At 43.2% G+C, this 12,038-nt stretch overlaps 1 protein-coding gene across 1 annotated transcript in view; it reads left to right on the top strand.

The window, feature by feature from the left end:
* The window catches only part of reep3 (receptor accessory protein 3), a 99,626-nt gene extending 87,875 nt beyond the window's left edge, over nt 1–11,751 (top strand). The window contains exons 7-8 of the mRNA NM_001140381.1: nt 6,135–6,265; nt 10,283–11,751. Coding sequence (NP_001133853.1) covers nt 6,135–6,265; nt 10,283–10,357 — 206 coding nt within the window. The 3' untranslated portion in view covers nt 10,358–11,751. The remainder of the gene's footprint in view (nt 1–6,134; nt 6,266–10,282) is intronic.
* The last annotated feature ends 287 nt before the right edge of the window (nt 11,752–12,038 follow it).

Here is a 12,038-nt window from a genome sequence, read left to right as displayed (position 1 = left end):
GAACAGACCCAGTCAGTTAGTAGTGGTCATATCCCAGTGATGATTTTACAGATCAGAATAGACCTATTCAGTTAGTAGTTGTCATATCCCAGTGATGATATTACAGAACAGAACAGACCCAGTCAGTTGGTAGTGGTCATATCCCAGTGATGATATTACAGAACAGACCCAGTCAGTTAGTAGTGGTCATATCCCAGTGATGATATTACAGAACAGAACAGACCCAGTCAGTTAGTCGTGGTCATATCCCAGTGATGATATTACAGAACAGAACAGACCCAGTCAGTTAGTAGTGGTCATATCCCAGTGATGATATTACAGAACAGAACAGACCCAGTCAGTTAGTAGTGGTCGTATCCCAGTGATGATATTACAGAACAGACCCAGTCAGTTAGTAGTGGTCATATCCCAGTGATGATATTACAGAACAGACCCAGTCAGTCAGTAGTGGTCATATCCCAGTGATGATATTACAGAACAGAACAGACCCAGTCAGTTAGTAGTGGTCATATCCCAGTGATGATATTACAGAACAGAACAGACCCAGTCAGTTAGTAGTGGTCGTATCCCAGTGATGATATTACAGAACAGACCCAGTCAGTTAGTAGTGGTCATATCCCAGTGATGATATTACAGAACAGACCCAGTCAGTCAGTAGTGGTCATATCCCAGTGATGATATTACAGAACAGACCCAGTCAGTTAGTAGTGGTCATATCCCAGTGATGATATTACAGAACAGAACCAGTCAGTCAGTAGTGGTCATATCCCAGTGATAATATTACAGAACAGACCCAGTCAGTTAGTAGTGGTCATATCCCAGTGATGATTTTACAGATCAGAATAGACCTATTCAGTTAGTAGTTGTCATATCCCAGTGATGATATTACAGAACAGAACAGACCCAGTCAGTTGGTAGTGGTCATATCCCAGTGATGATATTACAGAACAGACCCAGTCAGTTAGTAGTGTTCGTATCCCAGTGATGATATTACAGAACAGACCCAGTCAGTCAGTAGTGGTCGTATCCCAGTGATGATATTATAGAACAGACCCAGTCAGTTAGTAGTGGTCATTTCCCAGTGATGATATTACAGTACAGACCTAGTCAGTTAGTAGTGGTCATATCCCAGTGATGATATTACAGAACAGACCCAGTCAGTTAGTAGTGGTCATATCCCAGTGATGATATTACAGAACAGAACAGACCCAGTCAGTTAGTAGGGGTCATATCCCAGTGATGATATTACAGAACAGACCCAGTCAGTTAGTAGGGGTCATATCCCAGTGATGATATTTCAGAACAGACCCAGTCAGTTAGTAGTGGTCATAGCCCAGTGATGATATTACAGAACAGACCCAGTCAGTTAGTAGTGGTCATATCCCAGTGATGATATTACAGAACAGACCCAGTCAGTTAGTAGTGGTCAAATCCCAGTGATGATATTACAGAACAGACCCAGTCAGTTAGTAGTGGTCAAATCCCAGTGATGATATTACAGAACAGAACAGACCCAGTCAGTTAGTAGTGGTCATATCCCAGTGATGATATTAAAGAACAGACCCAGTCAGTTAGTAGTGGTCATATCCCAGTGATGATATTACAGAACAGACCCAGTCAGTCAGTAGTGGTCATATCCCAGTGATGATATTACAGAACTGACCCAGTCAGTTAGTAGGGGTCATATCCCAGTGATGATATTTCAGAACAGACCCAGTCAGTTAGTAGTGGTCATAGCCCAGTGATGATATTACAGAACAGACCCAGTCAGTTAGTAGTGGTCATATCCCAGTGATGATATAACAGAACAGACCCAGTCAGTAAGTAGTGGTCGTATCCCAGTGATGATATTACAGAACAAACCCAGTCAGTTAGTAGTGGTCATATCCCAGTGATGATATTATAGAACAGAACAGACCCAGTCAGTTAGTAGTGGTCATATCCCAGTGATGATATTAAAGAACAGACCCAGTCAGTTAGTAGTGGTCATATCCCAGTGATGATATTACAGAACAGACCCAGTCAGTCAGTAGTGGTCATATCCCAGTGATGATATTACAGAACTGACCCAGTCAGTTAGTAGTGGTCATATCCCAGTGATGATATTACAGAACAGACCCAGTCAGTTAGTAGTGGTCATATCCCAGTGATGATATTACACAACAGAACCAGTCAGTCAGTAGTGGTCATATCCCAGTGATGATATTATAGAACAGACCCTGTCAGTTAGTAGTGGTCATATCCCAGTGATGATATTACAGAACAGAACAGACCCAGTCAGTTAGTAGTGGTCGTATCCCAGTGATGATATTACAGAACAGACCCAGTCAGTTAGTAGTGGTCGTATCCCAGTGATGATATTACGGAACAGACCCAGTCAGTTAGTAGTGGTCGTATCCCAGTGATGATATTACAGAACAGAACAGACCCAGTCAGTTAGTAGTGGTCATATCCCAGTGATGATATTACAGAACAGAACAGACCCAGTCAGTTAGTAGTGGTCGTATCCCAGTGATGATATTACAGAACAGACCCAGTCAGTTAGTAGTGGTCATATCCCAGTGATGATATTACAGAACAGACCCAGTCAGTCAGTAGTGGTCGTATCCCAGTGATGATATTACAGACCCAGTCAGTCAGTAGTGGTCGTATCCCAGTGATGATATTACAGAACAAACCCAGTCAGTTAGTAGTGGTCGTATCCCAGTGATGATATTATAGAACAGACCCAGTCAGTTAGTAGTGGTCATATCCCAGTGATGATATAACAGAACAGACCCAGTCAGTAAGTAGTGGTCGTATCCCAGTGATGATATTACAGAACAAACCCAGTCAGTTAGTAGTGGTCATATCCCAGTGATGATATTATAGAACAGACCCAGTCAGTTAGTAGTGGTCATATCCCAGTGATGATATTACAGAACAGAACAGACCCAGTCAGTTAGTAGTGGTCATATCCCAGTGATGATTTTACAGATCAGAATAGACCTATTCAGTTAGTAGTTGTCATATCCCAGTGATGATATTACAGAACAGAACAGACCCAGTCAGTTGGTAGTGGTCATATCCCAGTGATGATATTACAGAACAGACCCAGTCAGTTAGTAGTGGTCATATCCCAGTGATGATATTACAGAACAGAACAGACCCAGTCAGTTAGTCGTGGTCATATCCCAGTGATGATATTACAGAACAGAACAGACCCAGTCAGTTAGTAGTGGTCATATCCCAGTGATGATATTACAGAACAGAACAGACCCAGTCAGTTAGTAGTGGTCGTATCCCAGTGATGATATTACAGAACAGACCCAGTCAGTTAGTAGTGGTCATATCCCAGTGATGATATTACAGAACAGACCCAGTCAGTCAGTAGTGGTCATATCCCAGTGATGATATTACAGAACAGAACAGACCCAGTCAGTTAGTAGTGGTCATATCCCAGTGATGATATTACAGAACAGAACAGACCCAGTCAGTTAGTAGTGGTCGTATCCCAGTGATGATATTACAGAACAGACCCAGTCAGTTAGTAGTGGTCATATCCCAGTGATGATATTACAGAACAGACCCAGTCAGTCAGTAGTGGTCATATCCCAGTGATGATATTACAGAACAGACCCAGTCAGTTAGTAGTGGTCATATCCCAGTGATGATATTACAGAACAGAACCAGTCAGTCAGTAGTGGTCATATCCCAGTGATAATATTACAGAACAGACCCAGTCAGTTAGTAGTGGTCATATCCCAGTGATGATTTTACAGATCAGAATAGACCTATTCAGTTAGTAGTTGTCATATCCCAGTGATGATATTACAGAACAGAACAGACCCAGTCAGTTGGTAGTGGTCATATCCCAGTGATGATATTACAGAACAGACCCAGTCAGTTAGTAGTGTTCGTATCCCAGTGATGATATTACAGAACAGACCCAGTCAGTCAGTAGTGGTCGTATCCCAGTGATGATATTATAGAACAGACCCAGTCAGTTAGTAGTGGTCATTTCCCAGTGATGATATTACAGTACAGACCTAGTCAGTTAGTAGTGGTCATATCCCAGTGATGATATTACAGAACAGACCCAGTCAGTTAGTAGTGGTCATATCCCAGTGATGATATTACAGAACAGAACAGACCCAGTCAGTTAGTAGGGGTCATATCCCAGTGATGATATTACAGAACAGACCCAGTCAGTTAGTAGGGGTCATATCCCAGTGATGATATTTCAGAACAGACCCAGTCAGTTAGTAGTGGTCATAGCCCAGTGATGATATTACAGAACAGACCCAGTCAGTTAGTAGTGGTCATATCCCAGTGATGATATTACAGAACAGACCCAGTCAGTTAGTAGTGGTCAAATCCCAGTGATGATATTACAGAACAGACCCAGTCAGTTAGTAGTGGTCAAATCCCAGTGATGATATTACAGAACAGACCCAGTCAGTTAGTAGTGGTCATATCCCAGTGATGATATTACAGAACAGACCCAGTCAGTTAGTAGTGGTCATATCCCAGTGATGATACTACAGAACAGACCCAGTCAGTTAATAGTGGTCATATCCCAGTGATGATATTACAGAACAGACCCAGTCAGTTAGTAGTGGTCATATCCCAGTGATGATATTACAGAACAGACCCAGTCAGTTAGTAGTGGTCATATCCCAGTGATGATATTACAGAACAGAACAGACCCAGTCAGTTAGTAGTGGTCAAATCCCAGTCAGTTAGTAGTGGTCAAATCCCATCTGGCAGTCCGATGGACGAATCTGGGTTTGGCGGATGCCCGGGGAACGATTCCTACCCCAATGCATAGTTCCAGTGAAGGGAAATCTTAACTTTCCAGCGTACAAAGACATTCTAGATGATTCTGTGCTTCAAACTTTGTGGCAACAGTTTGGGGAAGTCCCTTTCCTGTTTCAGCATGGCAATGCCCCCGTTCACAAAGTGAGGTCCAATCAGAAATGGATTGTGGAGATCAGTGTGGAAGAACTTGACTTTCCTGCACAGTGTCCACATACTTTAGGTAATGTAGTTTATGTCATAGCAATCTGTCAGGGGATGACAGCGTTGGTTGTTGTGGCCTCAGCTGTGGAATTCAGCCCCAGTGATTGGCTTTGTCCCCAGGCAGCCCGTCTCTCTCTCTGTCTCTCCAACACACCAGTCTGTCCCCCTCGGACTCAGCACTTCTACCATGAGGACACGACTGAGGAGTCAGGTCAGAAGACCAAGTTAACCTGCTTCTGGTTTAGTTGTCCATATCAGTTAGGCATAGTGCATGTCTCCCCAGAGTACTATGTCTAACTGATATGGACGTGTTTCCCCAGAGTACTATGTCTAACTGATATGGACGTGTCTCCCCAGAGTAATATGTCTAACTGATATGGATGTGTCTCCCCAGAGTACTATGTCTAACTGATATGGACGTGTTTCCCCAGAGTACTATGTCTAACTGATATGGACGTGTCTCCCCAGAGTACTATGTCTAACTGATATGGACGTGCCTCCCCAGAGTACTATGTCTAACTGATATGGACGTGTCTCCCCAGAGTACTATGTCTAACTGATATGGACGTGTCTCCCCAGAGTACTATGTCTAACTGATATGGACGTGTCTCCCCAGAGAACTATGTCTAACTGATATGGACTTGTCTCCCCAGAGTACTATGTCTAACTAATATGGACGTGTCTAACTGATATGGACGTGTCTCTCCAGAGTACTATGTCTAACTGATATGGACGTGTCTACCTGATATGGACGTGTCTCCCCAGAGTACTATGTCTAACTGATATGGACGTGTCTCTCCAGAGTACTATGTCTAACTGATATGGACGTGTCTCTCCAGAGTACTATGTCTAACTGATATGGACGTGTCTCTCCAGAGTACTATGTCTAACTGATATGGACGTGTCTCTCCAGAGTACTATGTCTAACTGATATGGACGTGTCTCTCCAGAGTACTATGTCTAACTGATATGGACGTGTCTCTCCAGAGTACTATGTCTAACTGATATGGACGTGTCTCTCCAGAGTACAATGTCTAAATGATATGGACGTGTCTCTCCAGAGTACTATGTCTAACTGATATGGACGTGTCTCCCCAGAGTACTGTCTAACTGATATGGACGTGTCTCCCCAGAGTACTATGAGCAGGAGGACAGGACAGACGAGGAGGGGGAGCAACTTTTCTCAGAGGACGAGGCTGTCACCCAGAGAGGTCTGAGGAGGTCCCAGAGTGTCAAGATTGTGCGCTCTAAAGCCCGTAAAGATGTAAGTCTGACTATAACACGCCGTAAAGATGTTAGTCTGACTATAACACGCCGTAAAGATTTTAGTCTGACTATAACGCGCCGTAAAGATGTTAGTCTGACTATAACGCGCCGTAAAGATGTTAGTCTGACTATAACACGCCGTAAAGATGTTAGTCTGACTATAACACGCCGTAAAGATGTACGTCTGACTGCAACACGCCGTAAAGATGTACGTCTGACTGCAACACGCCGTAAAGTTGTACGTCTGAATGCAACACGCCGTAAAGATGTACGTCTGAATGCAACACGCCGTAAAGATGTACGTCTGAATGCAACACGCCGTAAAGATGTACGTCTGAATGCAACACGCCGTAAAGATGTACGTCTGAATGCAACACGCCGTAAAGATGTACGTCTGAATGCAACACGCCGTAAAGATGTACGTCTGAATGCAACACGCCGTAAAGATGTACGTCTGAATGCAACACGCCGTAAAGATGTACGCCTGAATACAACGCGCCGTAAAGATGTACGCCTGAATACAACGCGCCGTAAAGATGTACGCCTGAATACAACGCGCCGTAAAGATGTACGCCTGAATGCAACGCGCCGTAAAGATGTACGTCTGACTGCAACGCGCCGTAAAGATGTACGTCTGACTGCAACGCGCCGTAAAGATGTACGTCTGACTGCAACGCGCCGTAAAGATGTTAGTCTGACTATAACGCGCCGTAAAGATGTTAGTCTGACTATAACGCGCCGTAAAGATGTTAGTCTGACTATAACACGCCGTAAAGATGTACGTCTGACTTCAACACGCCGTAAAGATGTACGTCTGACTGCAACACGCCGTAAAGATGTACGTCTGAATGCAACGCGCCGTAAAGTTGTACGTCTGAATGCAACGCGCCGTAAAGATGTACGTCTGAATGCAACGCGCCGTAAAGATGTACGTCTGAATGCAACGCGCCGTAAAGATGTACGTCTCACTATAACGCGCCGTAAAGATGTACGCCTGAATACAACGCGCCGTAAAGATGTACGCCTGAATGCAACGCGCCGTAAAGATGTACGTCTGAATGCAACACGCCGTAAAGATGTACGTCTGAATGCAACACGCCGTAAAGATGTACGTCTGAATGCAACACGCCGTAAAGATGTACGTCTGAATGCAACACGCCGTAAAGATGTACGTCTGAATGCAACACGCCGTAAAGATGTACGTCTGAATGCAACACGCCGTAAAGATGTACGTCTGAATGCAACACGCCGTAAAGATGTACGTCTGAATGCAACACGCCGTAAAGATGTACGTCTGAATGCAACACGCCGTAAAGATGTACGTCTGAATGCAACACGCCGTAAAGATGTACGTCTGAATGCAACACGCCGTAAAGATGTACGTCTGAATGCAACACGCCGTAAAGATGTACGTCTGAATGCAACACGCCGTAAAGATGTACGTCTGAATGCAACACGCCGTAAAGATGTACGTCTGAATGCAACACGCCGTAAAGATGTACGTCTGAATGCAACACGCCGTAAAGATGTACGTCTGAATGCAACACGCCGTAAAGATGTACGTCTGAATGCAACACGCCGTAAAGATGTACGTCTGAATGCAACACGCCGTAAAGATGTACGCCTCACTATAACGCGCCGTAAAGATGTACGCCTCACTATAACGCGCCGTAAAGATGTACGCCTCACTATAACGCGCCGTAAAGATGTACGCCTGAATACAACGCGCCGTAAAGATGTACGCCTGAATGCAACGCGCCGTAAAGATGTACGCCTGAATGCAACGCGCCGTAAAGATGTACGTCTGACTGCTACGCGCCGTAAAGATGTACGTCTGACTGCAACGCGCCGTAAAGATGTACGTCTGACTGCAACGCGCCGTAAAGATGTACGTCTGACTGCAACGCGCCGTAAAGATGTACGTCTGACTGCAACGCGCCGTAAAAATGTACGTCTGAATACAACGCGCCGTAAAGATGTACGTCTGAATGCAACACGCCGTAAAGATGTACTTCTGAATGCAACGCGCCGTAAAGATGTACGTCTCACTACAACGCGCCGTAAAGATGTACGCCTGACTGCAACGCGCCGTAAAGATGTACGCCTGACTGCAACGCGCCGTAAAGATGTACGTCTGACTACAACGCGCCGTAAAGATGTACGTCTGAATACAACACTCTGCCGCTGCTCTCCTCTGGGTTGGATATGTTAAATACTAGCTCTCTAATGCAGTGGTCACCAACCGGTTGATCACCAAACATTTTGTGTAGAAAAGCCAACAATGGTGTATATCGAGAAAGATGCCTAAAATAAAAAAGCGAATTATTTCAATTTATTCTCAGCTGTGCCTCACAGGTGCTACACCAACTGATCTCTTTTGTTATCAACGCTCAACTTCTGAAATATAATATGGTCTGAGAATAACAATATTGACAGGCCAGAGATATAGCCATTATGCTGTGATAATGCTCTTGTAACCAATGTGAAATGGCTAGTTAGTTAGCGGTGGTGCGCGCTAATAGCGTTTCAATCAGTGACGTCACTCGCTCTGAGACTTGTATGTAATGTATTAGACCAGGCATATAGCCACTATGCTGTGATAATGTATTAGACCAGGCATATAGCCATTATGCTGTGATAATGTGTTAGACCAGACATATAGCCATTATACTGTGATAATGTATTCGACCAGACATATAGCCATTATGCTGTGATAATGTATTTGGCCAGGCATATAGCCACTATGCTGTGATAATGTATTAGACCAGGCATATAGTCGCTATGATAATGTATTAGACCAGGCATATAGCCAATATGCTGTGATAATGTATTAGACCAGGCATATAGCCATTATGCTGTGATAATGTATTGGAGCAGGCATATAGCCACTGTGCTGTGATAATGTATTAGACCAGGCATATAGCCAATATGCTGTGATAATGTATTAGACCAGGCATATAGCCATTATGCTGTGATAATGTATTAGACCAGGCATATAGCCATTATGCTGTGATAATGTATTAGACCAGACACATAGCCACTGTGCTGTGATAATGTATTAGACCAGACACATAGCCATTATGCTGTGATAATGTATTAGACCAGGCATATAGCCATTATGCTGTGATAATGTATTAGACCAGACATATAGCCATTATGCTGTGATAATGTATTAGACCAGGCATATAGCCCCTGTGCTGTGATAATGTATTAGACCAGACACATAGCCCCTGTGCTGTGATAATGTATTAGACCAGACACATAGCCATTATGCTGTGATAATGTATTAGACCAGGCATATAGCCATTATGCTGTGATAACGTATTAGACCAGGCATATAGCCATTATGCTGTGATAATGTATTAGACCAGGCATATAGCCCCTGTGCTGTGATAATGTATTAGACCAGACATATAGCCATTATGCTGTGATAATGTATTAGACCAGACATAGCCACTATGCTGTAATAATGCTGTGATAATGTATTAGACCAGTCATATAGCCATTATGCTGTGATAATGTATTAGACCAGGCTCATAGCCACTATGCTGTGATAATGTATTAGGCCAGGCACATAGCCACTATGCTGTGATAATGTATTAGGTCTACTGCCCAAACCACGTTCCTACAGAACTGTTTTTATTGGGTTAATGTTACATTGAATGTTTAAATAAAAATCTCTGCCTGCTTTTTGAATGTTTTAAATAAAAATCTCTGCCTGCTTTTTCAATGTTTTAAATAAAAATCTCTGCTCACTTTTTGAATGTTTAAATAAAAATCTCTGCCTGCTTTTTGACACTGAAAGTGATCTGTACTGAGGAAAGGCTGGTGACCACCTCTACAGTCTATACAACTGTCTTCTTCTTCTTCAGTCTTTTAAAGGCTCTGTTCTGTTTCAGGAGGCTGTAATCCTTGTTATTGTATATTAACTAGATCAGAGTTATACCAGTCTAATAATGATGATGATGATGATGATGATAAATACATCGTTGTTCTAATCTATTCTGTCCAACAGGCCCGTTATGGATCTCTGAAGATCAAAGGGAAGCGGAGACCGGTTCTGACTGCTGCGACCTACAGTCCAATGTAATGAACACTCCAAGAGAAGTGACCGCTGACTGAATACCATGGATGGGTTTTTCCCTTCTATAGTGCACTACTGTTGACCAGAGCACTATTGGGGCCCTGGCCAACAGTAGTGCACTATTGGGGCCCTGGCCAAAACTAGTGCACTATTGGGGCCCTGGCCAACAGTAGTGCACTAGAAAGGGAATAGGCTTTTGGGACGGACCACGAAATCGGTCAACAATTCAGGAAGGGCTACAGACGGCTCAGACATCCATATTAGTGACTGGCTACTGACATGTTAGGCCATCCGTTCTATGGAGAACGATGCTGTTGAACTGTTCTCCAGGTGTTTTTTTTATAAACTGTCCTGGGGTCTGTTCTCTTCATGCTGGGGAGCATCTGTCCTTTTCTAATGAACCATTAACTCACTATATTTATTACATTATTCTGACTCTCTCTGTGTGTGTGTGTTTGTGTTTAAAAGCATCGTACAGCGGTAGCTGTATAGAAAGAATCTTAAGGTTTCCTGTCTTTTTTTAGTTAGTGTTTTTTGTTGCATGGATCTTATTTTCTGGAATAGTCGTTTTTAGGATGTGTACTTTATATTATCTTTACTTTTTTCTTTTTCTTTAAAGGGTTATATAATTCATTTAGCTTCATTTTGTCATATATGCTGCCTTGCAGATGTTGTATTTTGCGTTTTAGCCTATTAAATAGTCGAATTACATAATTTTAGCAGTGATCATTCTGGCACACTTGAAAAGATTGTTACAAAGTAACAGCCAACCAAAAGTGTCCCTTTATTCCTTCAGGAGGAACAAACCAAGGGTGAGAGGAAGGGAACAGAGAATCCTGTTATTAGGTGTGTGTCCCAAATGGCATCATTTCCTATACAGTGCACTACTACCCTATGGACCCTGGTCTAAAGTAGTGCACTACTACCCTATGGGCCCTGGTCTAAAGTAGTGCACTACTACCCTATGGGCCCTGGTCTAAAGTAGTGCACTACTACCCTATGGGCCCTGGTCTAAAGTAGTGCACTACGTAGAGAATAGGGGTGCCATTAGGGATGCAAACCCCAATGTTGAGGTATGGTTGTGTTGACCGTAACTGGCCTGTCCAGTTTGAATGACGGCATTTCCTGTTTTTTAGATTTCAAACTAAGCTCTTTTTTTTTTTTTTTCTCCCATAACCAATCTTTTGCACAGTCTTCCAAAAACGATGTCGTTTTGTAATGCTTTGATGTCATCTCGGAATGTATCCTGCTGCACTCTGGGATGCTTTTAACCACGTGGTGAAACGTATTTAATACCAAAGCTTTATCTACTAAACCCGGTGACTTGGGTCTGATTTCGTGTGGGATTGTATCATAAGGGTGCTGTAAAGAAATTTATAAATAAAAAAAAATAAAAAGTCTGTTTTTGTAGAGTAATTCAACTTTGATCATGTGGTTTTTCAATTAAAAACAATGGCAACAGGTACATTACTACCGATCAATAGCTGATAGGGATTCCTCTGATGGGAGTTGTAGTCGTCACGTTGCAGTTGTCACATGCAGATTTATAACCGCTGTCGACCCTCACTGTGAAATTCTAACTTACAGGCTCTTTCCCAACGACGCAGAGTCATGACCATTCTGAGGTCAGACCACAATCGCATAAGAAAACCCTCCCGGCCTGATCTGTCAGGAGAGACTGGTCCGA

This window comes from Salmo salar, chromosome ssa01 (genome assembly GCF_905237065.1).
Source record: "Salmo salar chromosome ssa01, Ssal_v3.1, whole genome shotgun sequence".
In the NCBI taxonomy this organism is placed as follows: domain Eukaryota; kingdom Metazoa; phylum Chordata; class Actinopteri; order Salmoniformes; family Salmonidae; genus Salmo; species Salmo salar.
This window is presented reverse-complemented; position numbering and strand designations above follow the sequence as displayed.